At 40.3% G+C, this 24,968-nt stretch overlaps 1 protein-coding gene and 1 pseudogene across 2 annotated transcripts in view; one reads left to right on the top strand and one right to left on the bottom strand.

Moving 5' to 3' along the window:
• LOC140464139 (sodium-coupled monocarboxylate transporter 1-like) overlaps positions 1-13,237 on the top strand; it is a 68,787-nt gene extending 55,550 nt beyond the window's left edge. Inside the window, exons 16-18 of one of the 2 annotated variants that reach the window (XM_072558904.1) lie at positions 6,173-6,273; positions 7,803-7,871; positions 12,523-13,237. In XM_072558904.1, coding sequence (XP_072415005.1) covers positions 6,173-6,273; positions 7,803-7,871; positions 12,523-12,558 — 206 coding nt within the window. In that variant the 3' untranslated portion in view covers positions 12,559-13,237. Of the gene's footprint in view, positions 1-6,172; positions 6,274-7,802; positions 7,872-12,522 lie in introns of those variants that run through there. The other variant, XM_072558905.1, reaches the window with a different exon arrangement.
• A 405-nt stretch (positions 13,238-13,642) lies between these two features.
• LOC140463780 (sterile alpha motif domain-containing protein 9-like) lies at positions 13,643-22,567 on the bottom strand (annotated as a pseudogene).
• Positions 22,568-24,968: the final 2,401 nt, after the last annotated feature.

Here is a 24,968-nt window from a genome sequence, read left to right as displayed (position 1 = left end):
CTGTCCCAGGATAGATGTGTTGTCCCAGTCGAAATGGTGGGCTTTTTCATCTGTGTGTAGGGCTATGAGGGAGAGAGGGTCGTGCTTTTTTGTGGCTAGCTGGTGTTTATGTATCCTGGTGGCTAACTGTCTTCCTGTTTGTCCTACGTAGTGTTTGTGGCAGTCCTCGCATGGAATCTTGTAGATGACGTTAGTTTTGTCCATGGGTTGTACTGGGTCTTTTAAGTTTGTTAGTTGTCCAACCCATGGACAAAACCAACGTCATCTATAAAATTCCATGCGAGGACTACCACAAACAATACGTAGGACAAACAGGAAGGAAGTTAGCCACCAGAATACATGAACACCAGCTAGCCACAAAAAGACACGACCCTCTCTTCCTCATAGTCCTACACATGGATGAAAAAAACCACTATTTCGACTGGGACAACACATCTATCCTGGGACAGGGTAAGCAAAGACATGCCAGAGAATTCCTAGAGGCCTGGCACTCCAACCACAATGCCATAAACAAACACATAGATCTAGATGCCATCTATCAACCCCTCAAAAAACGAACAGGAAATGACATCACCACAAACCCCAGGAACCCCATCCAGGAGAAAGATATAAATAGAAAGCAGGAGACAACAGCTTCGCTTCACTTGGAGGTCACCACTGATGATGTTACCTAGCCAGGTAATGAAACGTCTGGATATCAAACCTACAGCTCAGCGAGCAAACCTACACCCTAAATCTCAACCTGAGCAACAAACCTTGCAAAAACCCTTTATTTTTGAGTGATGGTTATTTCTCTAAGCTTAAAACCAAATTCAGAAATTTCTAACAGAGACACTGATGCACAATGTTTACTTTGCTCAGTTGTAAACTCTCCCAATGCACACACAAACCCATTAGTTCAGAGAGCTCCCTCCATATTAAAAGAAGTTTTAAAAGAAATCACCATTGCTACAGAAATACTAATCATTAAACCCTTCAGTCACACAGAAAATCATAAGTCACTAATTCTAACTTCCAATGTCCAAACTTAAATATAAGTGATACTTACACAGTTTCACGGCCTACATCACACCTCTCCTCAAAGAAGAATGAAAGCGTAACTTTAAGGGGAATTTTCATTACTCATCAAATATTATCTTAACACTAATACTATATCTCACTAATGATATTAACTTGTTGACAGTGAACAAACAGAGAGTTACACAGCAACCATACTTTACATAAGTTCATGGGTACCACAGCACCCAATGCCCTGTTAGTGTGCTCTCAATAAAGAACCTGCTTTAACATTCTCTTTTGCAGGCACATGAATAATTTTCTCAGAGATATTAATTCTAAGAGATATCCTGCAAATACGTAATCATGAAATTCAAACTCTCATCTTGTTTGGTTTGATTCAAATGAGGTACATTAATGTATAACTTGTTTAACTAGTGCATTTTGTCAGTTATTCGTACCTTTGCTTGGCTCTGGGTATCAACAGCTCTAGATTCCCAAACTATTGTTGATGCAAAACATATGTTTTCGGGTTCAAAAAGAGACTCACAGTTCAAAAGTCTTATACTCAGAAACCAAAACAGATCAGATTTTTCAGAGTCACTGGACTCAAAATGTTAACTCTGATTTCTCACCACAGATGCTGCCAGACCTGCTGAGTTTTTCCAGCAATTTCTGTTTTTGTTTCTGATTTCTAGCATCCACACTTCCATTTTTTTGTTAGGTTTTATACCCATGTGCCCACATGTGCAAAGGTCAACTGGACTTGCCCCAGAGTTGGAACGTAGGGAGTGATCAGTTCTCCCCTTCTAGTCTCCAATTAGTTGATAAGCCAACTCCGTCCTGACTAGTTATCATATCGGGTACAGTTCCTTATCCCCTGCTCAGTGCTTGCTATCCCACATGATTGGCTCTAATCCTGTCTTCTGGAGGATCATCCATTGGTCAGTTGTTCCTTAGCAGCCCTCATCAGTATTTCTGAACACCTTGCATCTTGTTCTCTCACCCTCACACAACAAGACAATCATATATCTGCCAACTTTTATTTTCCACGCAACCAGCCCATTCGGCGCATCCATTAGACATTTGTTTGTTTGTCTGAGTTGTTGACTTTGACCTTGGATTAATGCATACAAACATGACCTTGTAAGCTATTAGAGACTTGGTTGTGAGGGGGACAGGATTGGCAGCTTAATATTCCAGGATGCAGATGTTTCAGGCAAAATAGAGAGGGATGTAAAAGAGGAGGGAAAGTTGTGTTACAGATAAGGGAGAATATCACAGCTGTACTCAGAGAGGATTCCTTGCAGGAGCTCATCCAGTGAGACCATATGGGAAGAGCACAGGATTATGAACAGTGGACTCACTTTGATGGGATTGTTTTACAGGCCTCCCAAAAGCCGATGGGAGATAGCAGAATAGATATGCAGACAGATTATGATAAATATAAAAACAACAAAGTTGTTGTAGCAGGTGATTTTTAACTTCCCATAAATTGACTGGGACTCCCTTAGTGTCAGGGGCTTGGATGCGGGCATGTTTGTTAGATGCATCTAGGAGGGTTTCTTGAAGCAATATCTAACAGTCCGATGAGGGAAGGGGCCATACGAGACCTGGTATCGGAGAATGAGCCTGGCCAGATGATCAAAGTTTGAGTGGGGAGGATTTTAGGAACAATGACCATAATTCCATAAGTTTTAAGTTACTTATGGATAAGGAAAAGTTTAGTCATTGGTTGAAAGTATTAAACTGGTGGAAGGCTAACTACAGAATTCCATGATTTGGAGATGCCAGTGTTGGACTGGGGTGTACAAAGTTAAAAGTCACACAACACCAGGTTGTAGTCCAACAGGTTTAATTGGAAGCACACTAGCTTTCGGAACGTGCTCCTTCATCAGGTGATAGTGGAGGGCTCGATCGTAACACAGAATTTATAGCAAAAATTTGCAGCATGATGTAACTGAAATTATACATTGAAAACTTGATTGTCTGTTAAGCCTTTCATCTGTTAGAATACAGTGATAGTTTCACTTCTTTTATGTGTAAATCACAAAACCCTTTTAAAAAAGGCATTCTTGGGTTAGCTGTTAACAATGGTGATAGCTAGACAACATGTTGAAGGTGTTAGCCCCCTGTGTTCTCTGTCTATGCCATGATGTTTACATTGATTCTAATCTAAAAAGTGAGATAACAGAGTGTGTTATCTCACTTTTTAGATTAGAATCAATCTAAACATCAGGTCGTAGACAGAGAACAGTGGATGTGGATAATGTGGATTGGGGACAGCTGTTTCAGGGTAAATCCACATCTGGCACATAGGAATCTTTTAAGGTCCAGTTGATTAGAGTTTGGGATAAACATGTTCCTGTGAAAATGAAGGATAAGGATGGCAAAATTCAGAAACCTTGGATGACAAGATAAATCATAAAGCTCAGTCAAAAACAAAAAGGAAGCATATGTAAAATTTAGGAAACTGAAGACAGCGAGAGCCCTTGCAGAATATGAAGACAGCAGGAAAGAATTTAAACAAGGAATTTGGAGGGTTGAAAGAGTCCAAATGATGTGCTTGGCAAACAGGATTAAGGTAAATCCCAAGGCATACGTAAGGAAAAAGAGGAGCTGGGAAAAGGAAAGTCCACCAAAGAACAAAGGAGGCAATTTACACACAGAGCCAGAGGAAGTGGGTGAGGTCCTGAATGAATACCTCATTCAGTATTCTCCAAGGTGGATGTGATGGATAGTAAGTCTCGGGAGGGGTATGTTGATATTCTAGGGCATGTCAAAATAAAATAAAATGGAGGAGGCATTGGGTGCTTTGAAAAGCATTAAGATAGACAAGTCCCCAGGATCTAGGAAGCTGATGGAGGAAATTGTTAGGGCCTTGTATGAAATTTTTCTTCAGTCACAGTATAGGCCACGGGTTTGGGAAAATGGAGAGTTTTGTTCCTTGCTTTAAGAAGGGCAACAGGGACAATCTGGGAAATTATAGGCTGGTGCATTTTATGACAGTGGTAGGGAAATTACTGGAGAAGGTTCTTAGGGAAAGGATTTATTCATATTTGGAAAAATATGGACTTATTCACAATAATCAGCATAACTTTGTGCAGAGAAGGTCATGTCTCATAGATTAGATTACTTACAGTGTGGAAACAAGCTCTTCGGCCCAACAAGTCCACACCGACCCACAACCCACCCAGACCCATTACCCTACATTTACCCCTGCCCGAACACTACGGGCAATTTAGCATGGCCAATCCACCTGACCTGCACATCTTTGGACTGTGGGAGGAAACCGGAGCACCCGGAGGAAACCCACGCAGACACGGGGAGAATGTGCAAACTCCACACAGTCAGTCGCCTGAGGCGGGAATTGAACCCGGGTCTGTGAGACAGCAGTGCGAGCCACTGTGCCACCATGCCGCCCACTACCACTGTGCCGCTCATAAATCTGATTAAGTTTTGTTTGAGGAAGTGACAGGGCTGGTGATAGATATTGTCTACATGGACTTCAGCAAGGTTATTGACAAGGTCCCACATGGCAGGCTGATACAAAGGTTGAAGTCAGATAGCTAGTAAGTTGGATACAGAAGTGGCTTGGTCATTGAGTAGCGGTGGAAAGGGAATTCTGTGACCAGCGGTGTTCCACAGGAATCAGTTCTGGGACCCCGGTTGTTTATAATAAACATATATATATTATATATATATATATATATATATATATATGACTTGGAGGAGAATGTAAGATGGCCTCATTAGTAAGTTTATGGATGACGCAAAGATTAAGGGAGCTGACGATAATGAGGAGAATTGCCAGAGGATACAGCAGAATATACATAGGCTGGCAACTTGAGCAGAGAAATGGAAGATGGAATTTAATCCAGAGAAATGCGAGGTGATGCAGTTTGGAATGTCTATCTCAAGAGGGAAATATACTTTCAATGGCAGAATCCCTAGAAGCATCAATATACAAAAGTTGGAAAACACCTACCAACAGATTTAAGAACGGCTTCTTCTCTGCTGTTATCAGACTGATGAATGGATCTCTCATATATTGGAGTTGATCTTTCTCTGCACCTTCACTGTAATTATAACACTATATTCTGCATTCTGTTCTATTACCCCAATGCGCTTATGTAAGGCACGATTTGTCTGATTTGCACACAAAACAATATTTTTCACTGTATTTTAGTACATGTGACAATAATCAATCAAACAGTTTGCTCGAAGTTGCAACACAAGTAGATAAGGTAGTCACCAAGCATATGACCATCTTGTCTTCATCTATCAGAGTATAGAGTATGAAAATTAGCAAGTCATGTTGCAGTTGGATAGAACTGTATTTAGGCCACATTTGGTATTTCGTATGCAGTTCTGGTCTCCACACTACTGGAAGGATATGGACTCTTTGGGGAGGGTACAGAGAAGGGTTGCCAGGATGTTGCCTGGTTTGGAGGGCATTAGCTATGAGGAGACACTGGACAAACTTGGTGTGTTTTCCCTTGAACGTTGAAGGCTGAGGGGCAATCTGACAGAGGTTTAGAAAATTATGATGTAGTGGAGAGTCAGAGTCTTTTTAGAAATATTAATTACAAGGGGACATAGGTTAAGGTAGAAAGGGAAAAGTTGAAAAGACATGTGAGAGGCACGTTTTTTACACAGAGTAATGCCAGGAATGTGCTGTCAGAGGAGGTGGTAGAAGCAGAAACAATAGCATCATTTAAGAGGCATTATGACAGGTACGTGAATAGGCAGGGAATAGAGGGATAAAGACCGCGGAGAGGAAAGAGAGTTTTAGTTTCAAAAGGCACCATGTACTGGCACAGGATTGGTGAAAGGCCTGTTCCTGCTGTACTGTTATAGGACTTTGTTCTATTTGTTATTTTTATAAATTTCATACTGCTAATGGGACAATGGATTTTAAAAACACAGTCATCTAAAATGTGAAAAATATAAAAAACATATTCATTGAGTTAAGTAGATTGGAGATTTGTATTCCCTTCTGTGCAAATTTTCATTGTTGAATGATTACACCTTGGTAGATCTATAAAATCTGATTAGAGCTGACAGACATTCTGGGAATAACATTTCATCCAGAACTTAGAAGCTTCAATTTTGTCTTTGTTTCAGTTAGTTGCATGTCATGCCATCATTAATAATCCTATCCCCTTTATCACAGGGGGAGCTAAGGATGTCGATAAGGCCCTCATTGCTCCTATAATCCACACCGTTCACAACTTCTTCTCCAAACAGGAACCAGCTGTACCAGTGCCTGAATCAGTAAGATTATTCTATTTTCTTTGAAGCAGTAGGAGGGGTTTTGAGAAGGCTGATAAGTCTATTGCATACAATATTATAAAATGTAACTTTCCAACTTCCAAAATGTCTTACCCTACTGTTAAACTCTGCATTAAATTTCATCTGGCATTTATTTGTCTAGTCTATCATTATATTGCTTAAGTCACTTATAGAGTTATAGAGATGTACAGAACGGAAACAGACCCTTCAGTCCAATTCATCCATGCCGACCAGATATCCTAAACTAATCTAATCCCATTTGCCAGCACTTGGCCCATATCCCTCTAAACCCTTCCTATTCATATACCCATCCCAATACCTTTTAAATGTTGCAATTGTACCAGCCTCCACCACTTCCTCTGGCAGCTCATTCCATACACGCACTGTATTTCACTCTGCATGAAAAGGTTGCCCCTTAGGTCCCTTTTAAATTTTTCCCCTCTCACCCTAAAGCAATGCCCTCTAGTTATTGGACTCCCCCACCCCAGGGAAAAGACGTTGTCTATTTACCCTATCCATGCCCCTCAAGATTTTATAAACCTCTATAAGGTCATCCCTCAGCCTCCAACATTCCAAGGAAAACAGCCCCAGCTTATTCAGCCCCTCCCTATAGCTCAAACCTTCCAACCCTGGCAACATCCTTGTAAATCTTTTCTGAACCCTTTCAAGTTTCACAACATCCTTTTGACTGGAGGGACACCAGACTGCACACAATTCACTCGGCTAGTTTGTCAACTCTGAATGTTACTGACATCTTTTTGGAGCCAAATCTAGATCAGATACAAGTGTAATATACCACTGTTAATGAAGAACAATAGTCTCTGTGCTGACTTCTATGAAATATCATACTTCATACTCTCCAGACTTTAAAATATTGATTAACTATAGCTCTAAAGATTCCTCTGCTTTAAATTCATGGTCATGCTGCAAACTCCTTTTAGTACATTATTCTAATGAACAAGCATCTTGTACAACACTTTATCAAATACATGTTTGAAATCCACTGTATTTAACCCTAGAATTAATCGTTAGTTCCAGTGAACCTTTACTGTATATTCTCACTGTCGGCTTAAATTTTCCTTTGTTCATTCCTTCTGAAACTAGGAACACCTGGTTCTGTTCCAGGTTAAGCCACGTTTCAGTTAGTTCTACTATTTCATGAATTTATTATAATTTGCTCCCACAATCCTACAATTTTATTCAGGACACATTGTGTATTTGCAAACCTACAATTCAAACTCGCCTTGCATTAATTATTCCCTTCTTCTTCTGACTTGCTATTAAGTTATTTCTTTTAATCGTGCCTATATCCTTTGTCCCCTATTGCTTTTCTTTTCTTCGATTTTAGTGTTTTTCCACACTCAATTTCATAAGATTATTTCAAGATTTGTCATTCTACATTCCAAGCTTTCTTCTGTAAATGTGATTATATTTCTGGCTCCTAGATTAGAATTATTTTAGGAATGAGGGAAAAGGGCTAAGTAATGATCATGATAACTCTCTTTCTATAGGGTATACGGCTATTGGAAACCAATCCTGAAAATTCCTTCAACACAGATCACCAGCCTTCTAATTTGCAGGTAAGGACACAAAACTCTGAAAACTATGCCTTAAACTGTAATTAGAAACCAAATGGGATGTCAAAATGTTTTTTTTTTGTGAAGGTTTAATTTTAATTTACAGTTTAGTTTTGACCAGTAAAGAATGCTGGAGCATCTCTGTGCATAAACATTGCTTCTCTCCCCTAGATGTTTCTTCATGAAGAGTGAAGAGTATTCACATTTTTAAGCAGATTTTCTGGCAAATACCAGGGAGTTCCCTGCAGTGGTTCAGAGATTGTCAGAAGCAGATCTTAAATTTCTATCACAGTGTAGAGTGAAGGTTGAACCTGTATCCAGTGGTGAAAAGGATGAGAATTGATCTTATTGAAACATAACAGATTTTGAAGGGATGCTAGTAGGAGATTTCCCCTTAAGGGAAGGCTGGAACAAAGGGACATATTTTATAATCCCCATTAAGGGGTAAGGACAACTATTTTCTCTCAGATGGTTTCTGCCCGCAGGAGCAATAGAGGCTGGTCCATTGAATATATGAAAGACTGCATCAGACAGACTTTTAATCAATCAGGGAGCCAAGCATTGGAGATAGGCAAGAAAATGTCCACCATCTTATTGGACGGTGGAGCAGGCTAAAGGGGCTGAATGGCATATCCCTCCTTCAAATTCTTGTGCTCTGAGTAGCCGTGGGTAACAACACTGTTCAGAATATACAGGTCATCTCACTTCTCACCATAGAAATTAAAACTGCAGAAACTCTTTGGCTAAATATTAAAAATGTTGGAAACTCAGATATTCAGAATGTGGTAGTGAAGGGAGTTATACCTGTTTGTTATCTATATCAATGATTTGGATGAGAATGTACAAAGCACGATTGGTAAGTTTGCTGATGACACTAAAATAGGCGGTTATCATGGACAGTGAGGGTGGTTATCAAAAATTGCAGCAAGACCTTGATCAACTGGGGAAGTGGGCTGAGAAATGACAAATGGACTTTAATACAGATAAGTATGAGGTGTTGCATTTTGGAAAGTCAAATCAAGGTAGGAGTTTCATGGTGAATGGTAGGATCTTAAGAAATGTAGTGGAACAGAGGGATCTTGGAGTTCAGGTTCACAGCTCTCTGAAAGTGGAGTCACGGGTAGACAGGGCAGTGAAGAAGGCCTTTGGCACACTGGCCTTCATCAGTTGGGGCATTGAGTACAGAAATTGGGAAGTTATGTTGCAGTTGTACAGGACATTGGTGAGGCTGGACTTGGAGTATTGTGTTCAGTTTTGGTCACTTTGCTAAAGGACGATGTTATTAAACTGGAAAGAATGCAGAAGAAATTTACAAGGATGTTGCCAGGATTCAAGGGTCTGAGTTATAGGGAGAGGTTGGAGAAGCTAGGACTTCTTTCTTTAGAGCATAGGAGACTGAAGGGGGAGCTAATGGAAGTGTATACAATCATGAGAGGCATGGTTAGGGTGGATGGGTTGGGGAATCGAGGACTAGAGAGCATTTTTTAACGTTAGAGGGGAAAGGATAAATGGGAACCTGAGGGGCAAGCTTCTTACAGAGGGTGTTATGCATACAGAATGAGCTGCCAGTGGAGTTTGTTGAGAAGGGTACATTAACAACATTTAAAAGGCATTGGGACAAACACATGGATAGGAAAGGTTTAGAAGGATATGGGCCAAGTGTAGGGAAATGGGGCTAGCATGGATGGACATTTTAGTCGGCGTGGACCAGCTTCGGCCAAAGGGCCTGTCTCCATACTGCAGGACTTGGTGACGACATTGAGCAATTTCACAGCACAAATGGAATATACGCTTATATGGAATAATTTTGGCAGGTAAAAGAGGTTAACAAGTGGTAAAGGAGCAAATTACTGCAGATGCTGGAACCTGTATTGAAAACAACAAACACTGAAGATCACAGGGGGTTAGGCAGCATCCAGAGAGAGAGAGCAAGCTAACATATTGAGTCCAGATGACTCTTCATCGGAGCTGAAGTGAGGTGTAGAAGGGGCAGTGTCTATGCTTGAGTTGGGAGGTGGGGGTGTAGAGTGCAGGGGGAGAAAAGACATTGATGGTTCAGATTAAGTGATTGGAATGTAGGAAAGGCAGAACAATGATGTATCTAACTGTCAGACTGGAAAGGACCGACAGTCCCACGGGGGTTTTTGGGAGGGGAGAGAGAACATGGGGACAGAGAATGTACAGGTCATTCTGCTATAATGCATGTTTTGTAAACTCAAATTTGCTATAACATGGTTGATGAACTGAGAATTCTGTTTCTAAAGCGTGAAGTTTTAAAGCATGAATTGTTATAACACAATTCTGACCCCATTAGCTTAAATGGTGCTGCTGTTACATGATTTTCTTATAACACAGGGTTGCACCATCATGGAACTATCATGTTGTAGCAGAACTGACTGTAAAAGATAAAGCTAAAAGAAGGGAAGGAATAGGAATTGGTTCACAATTTCAAGGTGTTGAACTCAATATTATTATCAATATTACTGCATGCTTCAGTGAATCCCAGCACAAACTGGGGGAACAAAGTGCCTTCAGATGAGGCACTTTGCAAGCCACTGGACTTAGAATTCAATACCTTCATATTGTGAACCAAATCCCATTCCTTTCCTTTCCGTTAGCTTTACTTGTTCCATTCTCTGTCACCATATCTTCGCTCCCCCTCCCCACCTCCAGTGTCTGTCCTTTCTAGTCTGGCAGTCTGGAGAGAGAGAGAGTCATACAGCATATAAACAGACCCTTTAGGCCAACTCAATATTATACTTAATATATTCTGTTCCCGTGATGATGTCATTTCCCATTCTTTTTCTCAGAGGGTGGTAAATGGTGTCCAAGTCGATGTGTTTGTTGATAGAGTTCTGGTTGGAATGCCATGCTTCTAGGAATTCTCATGCGTGTCTCTGTTTGGCTTGTCCAAGGATGGATGTGTTGTCCCAGTCAAAATGGTGTTGTATTATACTCCCCCTCTGATACACCATTGTTCTGTCATTCTCACATTTCGATCACTGGATCATATTAACCTGGACTATCAACATCTTTCTTCCCCAAGCACGCTACACCCCAACCCCGCCCCAACCCTGCCTCGCACCTACCAACAGTAAAACCTCGGTTATCTAAACATAATTATCTGAACTTCGGATTATCTAAACAAGATCTCAAGGTCCCAATGCTTGGGTAAACTGTGTTATCTGAACATTTGATTATCCAAACATTCGATTATCTGAACAAAACAGTGTCGTTCAGATAATCAAGGTAGCCCTGTATAACATAAATGCTGTTCCCTCTACACTCCACTTTAGGTCTGATGAAGAGTCACCTAGACTCGAAACGTTAGCTGGCTCCCTCTCCATGAATCTGCCTGACCCGCTGTGATCTCCAGCATTTGTTGTTTTCATAACAACTCATAAAGTCCTATTTGAAACAACAAATAAATGTTGTTTTTGCATATGAAGTGTTTGTATGCTAAGGTCATAATTTGTAATTACTCATCTGCAGTAATTTTCATTGAGAATGAAATGTTCATTAATGTAACAGTACCAAACTACTGGGGGTTGTTTAGTTCAGTTGGCCAGACAGCTGGTTTGTGATGCAGAATGATGCCAATGGCATGGGATCAATTTCCTTACCAGCTGTGGTTATCATTAAGATCCTGCTTTCTCAACCTAGGCCCTTGCCTGAGGCATGGTGACCTCAGGTTAAATCACCAGCCAGTCATCTCCCTCTAAGGAGAGAGCAGCCCTCTGATCCTCTGAGATTATGGTGTCTTTACTTACTTATTGCGAATGCAATGTTGTCTCTTATCTCAAGAGGGTTGGAATATAAAAGCAGAGATGTACTACTAAGACTTTATAAAGCTCTGGTTAGGCCCCATTTGGAGTACTGTGTCCAGTTTTGGTCCCCACACCTCAGGAAGGACATACTGGCACTGGAACGTGTCCAGCGGAGATTCACACGGATGATCCCTGGAATGACAGGTCTAGCATATGAGGAACGGCTGAGGATACTGGGATTGTATTCGTTGGAGTTTAGAAGATTAAGGGGAGATCTAATAGAGACGTACAAAATAATACATGGCTTTGAAAAGGTGGATGCTAGAAAATTGTTTCTGTTAGGCGAGGAGACTAGGACCCGTGGACACAGCCTTAGAATTAGAGGGGGTCATTTCAGAACGGAAATGCGGAGACATTTCTTCAGCCAGAGAGTGGTGGGCCTGTGGAATTCATTGCCACGGAGTGCAGTGGAAGCCGGGACGCTAAATGTCTTCAAGGCCGAGATTGATAGGTTCTTGTTGTCTAGAGGAATTAAGGGCTACGGGGAGAATGCTGGCAAGTGGAGCTGAAATGCGCATCAGCCATGATTGAATGGCGGAGTGGACTCGATGGGCCGAATGGCCTTACTTCCACTCCTATGTCTTATGGTCTTATTATTACCAAACTTCATTCAAGACTGAAATCTGAATGTAGTACTACATTTCTATTTGATTCACTTGCAATTGGTCTTGTTTTTCTGTTTGTATATGGAATCTGTGCGATAATAAAAATGGAGTAATACTTCTTAATATTTAATATTATCCCATATTACTCCCATTTCTTGCCTATTAATACATTGTTCAAAATAACTGCATTTTAATGATATCTATTTATCTCCTTTTTTGCAGAGTGAAACGTTTCTTAATCCATCATCTGGTAACTGAATAAGTATTCAAAAGAAAACTTGAATTATTATTGGTGGTTAAAAGATTGAAGTTTCAGAGAAACAATTAAGAAACAAGATGTCGAATTTTCTTGTAAACAATTCTTGCCAGAATAATGCAAGTTATCTATCAATTGATTTAAAAGTTAAGTGGGAAACTTATTAAATTTATAGAAAATGATTGGTCATTTTAGATTCACAATTACGTCATATTTAATCTGTAATAGTCAATCATTTAGTCAAAATATTACCTCATTGTTCTTCACAAGAAAGCAAAAAGTCGTTTTGTAACATAATTTGTGAAATTTTTCAGCATGGGTGATTGTTATTCCTGAGTTGCATGAGGCAATTGTAATTTTGTATTGTTCACTTTAGACATAAATAAGAACATAAACTGAAACAAATTACCCTTCATGCTGGAGTATTAATATCATGGAGATATAAACAAAATAGTGACAATTCAATGATGACACATGTTTCATTTCAACAGAGTTTGTTTGTAACAGTTGCAACCTTATTTTTATCTCTTTGTTGTTCCAGTATGACCAAAAACCAATTACCTACTATAGAATGAATGTCTTTTGATATAAATTATACTATGTGTTTCCATACAACCAATTTAAAATGATCTCAATTTGCAAAATGTTTCAGGTACAACTAGCACACCAATAATTGAAAAACTTAAGCATTCAAATTTCCATATATCCCAAAAAAAGTTATTCTTAAAGTGATATGAAGTGGAAACCATCTACAATGTAGAATAATCAATACAGATTTTAATCATAAGACACTAACCAGCATTTTAAGTTTGATTACTAAATATAAGATTCCAAAACAATTCATATATTTTAGAAATTCACATATTTCTTTTGTTTCTAACCTAGCAAAGTTCATTAATCATTGCTAAACTATAGTGTGGAATAAAATAGAGTGTAGTTAAAGTATATTGACAATAAAAACAATTTTAAAATGTTAACACTTTTCATAATCTAGTTGGGAAATATAATTTTATAAAAATTAATTTCCTCAAACCAAGAGGAGAAAAAAGACAAGGAGTTTGTAAATGCAGTTAACATTCTCTCTGGCTTTAAATTTTTCTTCAAAAAGCAAGGAAATGCCTACATTCTTCTGCGTAACTACAAGGTAACTGACAAGCCTTATTACTTAGTGGGTGTGATAGGGCTTTTGTGTGAATGTAGGTGTGCTCACTGAACCAGAAGGTTCATTTTCATACATTTCATCACCATACTAGGTAACATCGTTAGTGAGCCTCCGGTGAAGCACTGGTGTTAGTGACCTGCATTCTATTTATACGTTAAGGTTTCCTTGGGTTGGTGATGTAATTTCCTGTGGTGATGTCATTTCCTCTGCTTTTTCTCAGATGGTGTTAATTGGGGTCCAAGTCATTGTGCTTGTTGATAGAGTTCCAGTTGGAATACCATGCTTCTAGCAATTCCCGTGTGTGTCTCTGTTTGGCTTGTCCTAGGATGGATGTGTTGTCCCAGTCAAAAGTGGTGTCCTTCCACATCTATATGTAAGGATACCAGTGAGAGTGGGTCATGTCCGTTTGTTAAGATTAGAGTGATGCTGGAAAAACACAGCATGTCAGGCAGCATCCAAGGAGCAGGAAAATCAATGTTTCGAGTAAAAGCCCTTCCTGATGTTTTCCTCCTCTTTTGTGAATTTTACGCCAGTATTATTGATGGTCTTGAAGGTTTCCTCTAATTTATTTTGTTTACTGATGAAAAAGGTGTCATCCACATAGCGGACCCAAAGTTTGGGTTGGATGGTTGGCAGAGCTGTTTGTTTGAGTCTCTGCATTACTGCCTCTGCTAAGGACCCTGATATCGGAGATCGCATGGGTGTTCTGTTGGTTTGTTTGTAGGTTTTGCTGTTGAAGGTGAAGTGGGTGTTAAAGCATAGGTCCATTAGCTAGACAATGTTGTCTTGCTGATGAAGTAGGTGGTGTTTGGGGTTTGGTGACCCTTATTTCATCCTCTTCTATCCTGGTGTCTTTGCTGGTGTTCAGGAATCCTCCAGATTTCTGAAGTTGTTTGAGTAGAGGTTTACAAAATTATGAGGGGCATGGATAGGGTAAATAGACAAAGTCTTTCCCCTGGGGTCAGGGAGTCCAGAACTAGAGGGCATGGGTTTAGGGTGAGAGGGGAAAGATATAAAAGAGACCTACGGGGCAACTTTTTCACACAGAGGGTGGTACGTAAAAGGAATGAGCTGCCAGAGGAAGTGGTGGTGGTTGGTACAATTGCAACATTTAAGAGGCATCTGGATGGGTATATGAATAGGAAGGGTTTGGAGGGATATGGGCCAGATGCTTGCAAGTGGGACTAGATTGGGTTGGGTTGGGATATCTGGTCGGCATGGACGGGTTGGACCAAAGGGTCTGTTTCCATGCTGTACATCTCTATGACTCTATTAGGACTGTGATTCGGTTCTCTAATTGTGGGGGTCAGGTCTATCGCCACCTGTTGGAAAGTGTCGGTATCTGCAAGCAGTGTGTTCGTTTTCTCAATGTAGTCTGTTCGGTCTAAAATTATGTTAAGCATCCTTTGTCTGTAGGTAGGATAAAGATTTTTTAATCTTTTTTTAGTCTTTCTAGTGCTTCCCTTTCTTGTGTATTGAGTGTGTTTCCTTCTTTTTCCTGCTTAATGTTGGTGGGACTGTCTGTCTAATGGTTTGCTGAGTTTCTTCTGTGAGTTCATTGCCTTTCAGTGTTGTTTCTAAGGCTGCTAAGAAGTCTTTCTTGTCTGCATCCTGGAAATGTAATTTAATCCTCTTACTAACATGGTTTTTTCAGTGTCTGTTAAGGGTCAGTCAGATAAGTTTTGTATCCATGCTTCTGTGGGTGACTGATTACAAGAATAATAGACATTCTCTCATTTTACAGTATAGGCCATCGTTGGGTTATTACTCATGAATGTTGTCTTTGCATTAGGATAGAATGATTATTTGTTTACCACAGTAATACCAACAAAACAGGCAAAGACATATCCGGAAACAACCCATCAACCATTCACACTTACATGTCAATACGATTAGAAGAGTGCAAACCAGTATTGTCTATCATCACCAGATCAACAGAAGAAGCTCTCTTTTTTAACTTCTAAGTCCAGTCATGAACCTATAGCTCCTCAATAACAAGTTTTATCAAAACATCTAGTTTCATTTAAGTGAGATGATATGCTGAATAGTGCTGCAACTGCTTGTCTGTCAGCACTGGGCTCAGTGAGCCAAATGGTAATTTCAGGTTACATGCATCGTTAGACATAGAAATGCAATAACACAGAAACGAGCCAGTAGTCCAATCAGTCTGTGACAGAATTTACCTTCCATAGAAATGAATTATATAAATCACATTTATCACTCTGTTCCCATACCCCTTCAACCATCTATCTAAGGTAATTAGATTACTTACTAGATTAGATTACTTACAGTGTGGAAACAGGCCCTTCGGCCCAACAAGTCCACACCGCCACGCCGAAGCGCAACCCACACATTCATTTACCCCTTACCTAACACTACGGGCAATTTAGCATAGCCAATTCACCTGGCCTGCACATCTTTGGACTGTGGGTGGAAACCGGAGCACCCGGAGGAAACCCACGCAGACACGGGGAGAACGTGCAAACTCCACACAGTTAGTCGCCTGAGGCGAGAATTGAACCCGGGTCTCTGGCGCTGTGAGGCAGCAGTGCTAACCACTGTGCCACCCTGCCGCATCATTTCTACCTAGCTATTGAATCTGGAATTGAATTTCACAGGCATATAAATTTCTGAGTGAAGAGCTTTCCCCTTCTCTGTATTACACATCTCATATACTCAATCTCATTTTGACAGTCCCCTTATTCTCATCTACTTGGCTACTGGAAGAAGTCTACCCCATCCCATCCTTCATTAAATTTAAACTTACATTGCTCACAATTTGCATTATTAAATTAGATTAGATTCCATACAGTGTGGAAACAGGATCTTCAGCCCACCCAGTCCACACCGACCCTCAGAAGAGAAACCCACCCAGACCTGTTTCCCTCTGACTAATGCTTCTAACACTATGGGCAATTTAGCATGGCCAATTCACTTGACCTGCACATCTTTGGACTGTGGGAGGAAACTGGAGTATCCAGAGGAAACCCACGCAAGACACAGGGAGAACGTGTAAACTCTACACAGACAGCCACCCAAGGCTGGAATTGAACTTGGGACCCTGGTGCTATGAGGCAGCAGTGCTAACCACTGAGCCACCGACTTATATTTTGTACTACCATAATGTGAGCTTTCCATTACATTATTCAATAATAAATGGTGCCTGTACAGCATTGAGTACCATTAACCCCATAAGGCAAGTTAACCAATGCAAATTATTCATTCAAACTGAATGTCATAAGCAACACAGCCTCGCAATGTAAATCCTAAATAGAATGAAGCACTTGTGCTCCCAGGTGGTACCAAACATTTGGGGCCAGAGTGGATTCGTATCTTACTTTCTTGGCAGTGCCCTTGGACAAAAAGCTGGTTGCCTTCTGTCCAGCCCTCAATGCGTTGTAGCTTGTTTGGATTCACTTCCCATGGGTTACCACCTCCGAGGTATGTGTTGTGGACAAACCGCAGAAAGCCATTTCCGGCCCCTAGGAAAAAATGAGGGTGAGTAGATTTTCTCTCACATCCTTTATTTTGGCATTGTACATGTTGTCCAAAACGTTTAATGCATCAATTAAACATGTATTGCTTTCTTCTCCTGAGTCATCAGCTTCAGCTTCTGGCCAGTACAATAGGACCTGTATGAAGTATGGGACAGGACATTGACCTAGAGCACTCAGTGCACACAGGGTATGGCTCAGGTCACAAAGTCCCTCTTCAGAAATCTTTAGATTAGATTACTTACAGTGTGGAAACAGGCCCTTCGGCTCAACAAGTCCACAGTGCCCCGCCGAAGCGCAACCCACCCATACCCCTACATCTACCCCTTACCTAACACTACGGGCAATTTAGCATGGCCAATTCACCTGACCTGCACATCTTTGGACTGTGGGAGGAAACCGGAGCACCCGGAGGAAACCCACGCAGACACGGGGAGAATGTGCAAACTCCACACAGTCAGTCGCCTGAGGCGGGAATTGAACCCGGGTCTCTGGCACTGTGAGGCTGCAGTGCTAACCACTGCTAACCAGTGCTAACCACTAATCTTGTCTTCAGAAGGAGTGTATTTGTAGGGGTGGATAGCCAAGGCAATCTGTGATAAGATGTAGTTGCTCAGCTCAGTTTCATCACATTTATTAGTGCACAACTGTATTATTTTAATTAACGTTCCAGGGGCTAAAGAAAAACATTTAGTGAGTCACCCACCTCCCAGATGAAAAATTTCATGGGGTTTTAAAATTGGTGTTAGATGTTCCATGTTTTCTTGTTTCAACAGCTGGTCTCTGGAATCTTCAAAGAAACAGAAGAAAAATAAGAATTCTTCACTTTTTCTTAACAGGTCAAAATGTTTCTCTTCAGTGTGTTTGTCAGGATAGAAGTAGGCCATGCGTTCATAAACTGATTCCATTGCTTTGCAAATGTTGTTGTGCAGTCCTTTTAGTTTTTGATGGAACTTGTGCCAGACTGTGTCTACTTCTTCCAGGATCCAATCTGTCAGTAAATATTTTATCAGGTTCATGTGGCATCCATTCTTGCTTTTAAATGTGTCAAGCCAAGGCAAACGTTGCACAACATAACACCCAACTTCAACTTCACTGAAATAGCCTGCATTATTCCAGTCAGACTCTGCCTTGGCCATTTCTTGAGAATTCTGGAAAGCATCAATTGCCTTTAGTGCGAGCTCAAGTGGATTTCAAAACCTTTGTGCAGAGGGCTGTTGTTCGTTTTGCTGTGCCACAGGGTTGAATGACTTACACCACCTCCAATATATTTGACCTTCTGTATGAAAAATATAAGAATTGGATGGTTGTAATGAGTGAGCCTTTTTCACCCATGTCTCAGCTTTTATAAACTTTTTCTCACAACATAAAAATCGAGCAAATTGCTGAGCCACAAAAGCGTCCTGAGCAAAACATTCACAAGCTTTTTCCAGAACTTCTTCAGCCTTAATTTTACCCTCTTTTTCACATATATGTGCAATAAGAGGAGGGAATGAAAGCTTGACTTTATCTGTGCTGTCTTTTCTTTGGACAAACGTTTGCCTAATAAATTTCTCTACATGTTTAGAGGACTCGTATTTGAAAAATACATTCCACTCAAGAAGTTTCATAACAATCTGGGACCATCAGCTGATTAAGTATTTCTTCTGCAACTTTACGATGTATTATCCAAATATACTGGCGTTCTGCTTCAGGCTCATACAAACAAGAGAGCAGACACCCTGCTGCTTTTCTCAGTGTGCTCTCTAAAGAATGGAGCTGTGAGTGTTCACAGTGTGCATGTCGTTTTATGATTTTCTCCCACTGAGATTCTGTAATGTATGAATCTTCCACATAATGATTTAGCAAAGCAAGACTTCCAATTAGATTAAGGACATCAGATGTCTGATTAATACTGGTCAGCAATTTCTTCACAGATTGTTGAAGATAATTTTGTTCATATTCTTTGCTCATTAGAACAAATGTAAGGATGGAATCTTCATCGTACTGCACTTTGAGTTCTTTCAGTTTACTGTTGAACAACATTTTCTCTTTGTCTGATAATTTATAATTAACATGCACAGTGTCAGATGCATTGGCAAATGTTTCTGATAATATAGCTCTCTTGCAACGCAGTAGAATGAAGCTTGGTTTTGAAGAACAAGTAGCAAATGTTTGTCCTAGATTGATTTTCAAATCATCAATGTATTCCTCATCACAATCTTCAACAAGCAGAAGAACTGGTAACCTCTTGTCAGTCCTTTCATTGTTCTGTAATTGTTTTGCCTTAGCACAGACTGATGTTACATTGCTTGAAGTGTTGACGATTGCACATTTCAGTCTCTTTCTGAAGTCCCACAGGATGTAACGAGCCACAGTACTCCCTCCACTGCCAGGTTGGTGACTTATTGTCAAAGTGATCACTGGTTTCTTTGAATTTGCTCTCCCTAACACTTGATTCAAATGATTATGAACTTGTTGATATGCATCACTTTTTATAATGTTACTACAAAGTCTGTTTTCAGCAAGCCAAAAAATCATCCAGGTGACTTTTCCACCCTTGTAAAAATGCATTTCCTTGGCTCTGATTTCTTTCTTCCAATCTTCATCATCTACATTAACTTCTAAACAGCTGTATTCATTTGATCTCAGTACTTCAATGCAAGGCAGCAAATCTTCATATTCTGAATCATCATGTTGCAACTGTTGTGAAGATTGTATAGTCTGAATCATATTATCTAAATAACTAAGTTTTGTTCCTACAATACTCAGGTTATTAAGTGTGTCTCTATTACATGTATTGTCCAAAAGACTTGTCCAGCTATTATAATATTCTCTGTTTTGCACAATGCACTTTGTGATTTTTAGCATGCATTCTAGCATAGAATTCATGAAATGCCTGTGCTACTAGCTGATCTGCTGCTGACAGCCAAAGAAAAAGTACCTCAAATGGCTCAGGGATTGCAGTGCAGAGTTGTGATATCATATCTACCAGGTGCTTCCCTCTTGCTTCCGTCCAGGTGTTTGCATCAGAAGGTTTTTGTCAATCACTATGGCTTTACCCATTGCAAAATATCCAGCTGGTGAGCTGAAAGGAATCCTTCATCGCACAGTCAGCCAATGAATTACTCTCAGTGAAGCATTCATCTAAGGAAAAAGACCTGGCCTTGCAATCTGAATTATACAAGCCATGTATCTTACCACTGGGGTCAAAATCTAAAACAGAGAAAAACCTCATTCGTAGCAAAAAGCTGAGATTCTCTAAATCTTCCTCTCTGCAGCTGTCAGTGACTAGAATATACTTCACTTCATTATCCATATGTTGCTTTATTCTTGTGAACAGTTCAGACAGTTTCCTGTATACATCATCTTTGGAAAGCTCTTCATCACGTTCTGCCTTTTCTCTTTCAAAATCTCGATCACGTATATACTCGGGTATATGTTGAATTGTTCCTGAAGGAATGCGGATTGAAGAAGCTCCTTCTCTTTTGTAGACTGAGTGATGAAAATATCTCAGAGCTCCTTTTTCAGACTTGCCAAGATCAGGAAGTTGCACTGTACAAAATGTCCCCTTCACCACTGACAGTGATGGAACAATATCAACTTCAATACCAAAACGTTGTTCTCCAATTCCATCACTAATCACTTCAACAAATCTCAGAGGACGAACTGAACGTTCAGCATGCGCATGATACTTCTTCAAAAAGCACCATTTAATGTACATGTCTCGTGCATTAACAAAGAGTTCTTTATTTTGGACAGGCATGCCCACTATCTCTCCATGTGCATACTCGTTACTATCCTCAATTCCGAAATGAATCGTCCCATTGCTTCTGCAGTTCATACATGCAGCAGCAAACTTAATAACCTCCTTTGCAAATTTTATTTCCTGCTCGAATGCATCTCTCTTTGTAGCCAGCTGAAATGATTTAAACTCATGACATGGAATAATTAAACTTTTGCTACCAGTTTCTGGTGGAAGTACTTTTCCTTTTACATATTTAAGTTCTGCATTTTCTTCGTCAAAGGGATGAGGGTTACATTGATTGTACCCTGTGAACTTTTCTTCCAGTACATTGGAAGTTGCTTCTGTCCCATTCAAAGAAGTTCCTTTTTCTGGGCATTTCTCGAAGAAATAAAGAGCTTTATTTATTTCAAATTATTTTAAATTAACAGTATTTAATCAAAATAAGTTTTCACTGTTAATATAACAATTGTACAAAAGAAACAATGTTTACCTGGTAATTGTAGTGCTGAATATTTGAAATATTACAATAGCTTATGTTACCATGGTGTCATGATTAAACAAAATATGACACAGAAACAAGTCAGAAATATTCGGTGGAAGTGAGGACCGCAGATGCTGGAGATCAGTTGCATGAGCCCTTCTTCAGGAATGAGGAAAGTGTGCCAAGCAGGCTAAGATAAAAGGTAGGGAGGAGGGACTTGGGGGAGGGGCGTTGGAAATGCGATAGGTGGAAGGAGGTTAAGGTGAGGGTGAAGAAGGGCTCATGCCCGAAACGTCAATTCTCCTGCTCCTTGGATGCTGACTGACCTGCTGCGCTTTTCCAGCAACACATTTTCAGCTCAGAAATATTAGGTGACCGATGGTTTAATCAAAAAGTGTGTCAGTTCAGAAGAGCTTTAAGCAGTGTCTTAAAGGAGGAAAACAAGGTGGAGAACTCTAGTGAGGGAATTACAGAACTTTGGGTTCAGGGAACTGAAGGCACAGTTGCCATCAGAGGAGTAACTCAGATCCTGGTTCGAGAAAGACATCAACTAAATATTTGGAGGGCTATAGGAGATTACAAAGGTAAGGAAGGGCGAGACCATGGAGAGATTTGAAAACACAAGTGAGAATTTTAAAATCAAGATACTATCTGAATGGGAACCATTGTAGGTCAGTGAGCACTGAGGTGAAAGGTGAATGGGATTTAGTGAGAGTTAAGATTCCAGTAGCAAAGGTTTGAATAACAACAGATTTACGGTAGTGGACTGTGGAAAACCAGCCAACAGTGCATTGGATTAGTCAAAACTAAAGGCAACAAATTGCTTGGATGAGAATTTCAGCAGCAGATAAGCATGGTAACAAATGGTTACAAAGGAAATGGACAGAAATATATCGAGCTCATCTCAGGTCAGATCTCCTAAATGTTCACAGATAGAAAAATCTCCTCTTTAACAGGCTGAAAGGTGTTTTCCATCAGATCATGAGTTTTCTGCATGACGCATTCTGAGCACCTTACCCTCCTGCAGCCTGTTGTAAATGAAAATATATCCTATCCATACTTCTACAGTTGTTAATTTTGTGAAAAATGTGCTTACAGATCTGAAGCTCAGAAAATGAACAAGTGATTCACAAATGTACTTACCCATTCTTATTTTTCCAATCACCTAAAATCCTGATGGTGTTCATCCTGGGGTGTTAAAACAAAGGCTGCTGAGATGATAGATACAGATGATAGGTTTTAATTTTTTCAAAATTCCCCTTATAATGAAAAGTAACCAACTGATTGGAAAATAGTGGATTCAGCTCTTCTACTCAAGAAAGGAGGGAGATAGAAAGCAGGAAACTACAGACCAGAAATCTTAACATCTGTCATAGGGAAAATGCTGGAATTTATTATTTAAGTCATTACAGTGGGACACTTAGAAAAGCTTAATGAAATCAGGCAGAGTCAACATGGTTTTTATGAAAGGAAAATCATGTTTGATTAATTTATTGGAGTTCTTTGAGAAAGTAACAAGTATTGGAAATAAAAGAAATGTAGATTTCCAAAAGGCATTTGGCAAAGTGTCAGGTCAAAGGTTACTATGCAAAATCTGTGATGTTGTAAGGGATACCATGTTAACTTGGATAGAGGTTTGGTTAGTTAACAGGAAACGGTGTGTCCGTATAAATGGATCATTTTCAAGTTGATAGGATGTGACTAGTGGTGTGTCAGAGACTGTGAGGGGCCTCAATTATTTACAGCCTTTCTTATTAACTCAGATGGCCTCTTACTGAGATATTTGTATCATCAATAGTGACAGATGAGATGCTGGAAGACTGGAGGTTGGCTAACATGGTGCCACTGTTCAAGAAAGATGGTAAGGACAAGCCAGGGAACTATAGACCAGTGAGCCTGATGTCGGTGGTGGGCAAGTTATTGGAGAGAATCCTGAAGGACAGGATGTACATGTATTTGGAAAGGCTAAGACTGATTAGGGAGAGTCAACATGGCTTTGTGCGTGGGAAATCGTGTCTCACAAACTTGATTGAGTTTTGAAGTAGTAACAAAGAGGATTGATGAGGGCAGAATGGTAGATGTGATCTATATGGACTTCAGTAAGGCGTTCGACAAAGTTCCCCATGGGAGACTGGTTAGTAAGGTTAGATCTCTTGGAATACAGGGAGAACTAGCCATTTGGACATAGAACTGGGTCAAAGGGTGGTGGTGGAGGGTTGTTTTTCCGACTGGAGACCTGTGACCAGTGGAGTGCCTCAAGGATTGATGCTGGGTCCACTACTTTTCATAATCTATATAAATGATTTGGATGTGAGCATAAGAGGTACAGTTAGTAAGTTTGCAGATGACACCAAAATTGGAGGTGTAGTGGACAAGGTTACCTCGGATTACAACAGGATCTTGATCAGATGGGCCAATGGCCTGAGGAGTGGCAGATGGAGTTTAATTTAGATAAATGCGAGTTGCTGAATTTTGGGAAAGCAAATCTCAGCAGGACTTATTCTCTTAATGATAAGATCCTAGGGAGTGTTGATGAACAAGAGACCTTGGAGTGCAGGTTCATAGCTCCTTGAAAGTGGAGTCGCAGGTAGATAGGATAGTGAAGAAGGCATTTGGTATGCTTTCCTTTATTGGTCAGAGTATTGAGTACAGGAGTTGGGAGGTCATGTTGCGGCTGTACAGGACATTGGTTAGGCCACTGTTGGAATATTATACACAATTCTGGTCTGCTTCTTATCAGAAAGATGTTGTAAAACTTGAAAGGGTTCAGAAAAGATTTCTAAGGATGTTGCCAGGGTTGGAGAATTTGAGCTATAGGGAGAGATTGAATCGGCTGGGGCTATTTTCCCTGCAGCGTTGGAGGCTGAGGGGTGACCTTATAGAGGTTTATAAAATCATGAGGGGCATGGATAAGATAAACAGACAAAGTCTTTTCCCTGGGGTGGGGGAGTCCAAAACTAGAGGACATAGGTTTAGGGTGAGAGGGGAAAGATATAAAAGAGAGCTAAGGGGCAACTTTTTCACACAGAGAGTGGTACGTGTATGGAATGAGCTGTCAGAGAAAATGTTGGAGGCTGGTACAATTGTAACATTTAAAAGGCATTTAGATGGGTATATGAATAGGAAGGGTTTGGAGGGATATGTGCCGGGTGCTGGGAGGTGGGCATTGAGTGAATAGCGATATCTGTTTGGCATGGTCAAGTTGGACCGAAGGGTCTGTTTCCGTGCTGTACATCTCTATGACTCTATCAGATGAAGGTACTGAATGCACATTTGGTATGTCTATTGATGATACAATGTTAAGTATGAAAGTAAGATGTAAAGAGGACAGAGAGACCCTAAAGGGATATAGATATAAATTATATGAATGAGGCAAAAATATAACATGGCCAAATGTACATTTGTCCACTTTGGCAGAAAGACCAGAAAAGCTAGATATTCTCTAAATGGACAGAGATTGCAGAACTCTGAGTCACCACAGTCTTACCAGACCGTAGGCCTTCCCTCATTAGAGAGAAACGACTGGTCATGGTTTAACCTGAGAATCA

Source organism: Chiloscyllium punctatum, chromosome 39, assembly GCF_047496795.1.
Source record: "Chiloscyllium punctatum isolate Juve2018m chromosome 39, sChiPun1.3, whole genome shotgun sequence".
Taxonomy (NCBI): Eukaryota; Metazoa; Chordata; class Chondrichthyes; order Orectolobiformes; family Hemiscylliidae; genus Chiloscyllium; species Chiloscyllium punctatum.
The sequence above is the reverse complement of the archived record's forward strand: the minus strand, read 5'-3'. Positions and strand labels throughout refer to the sequence as shown.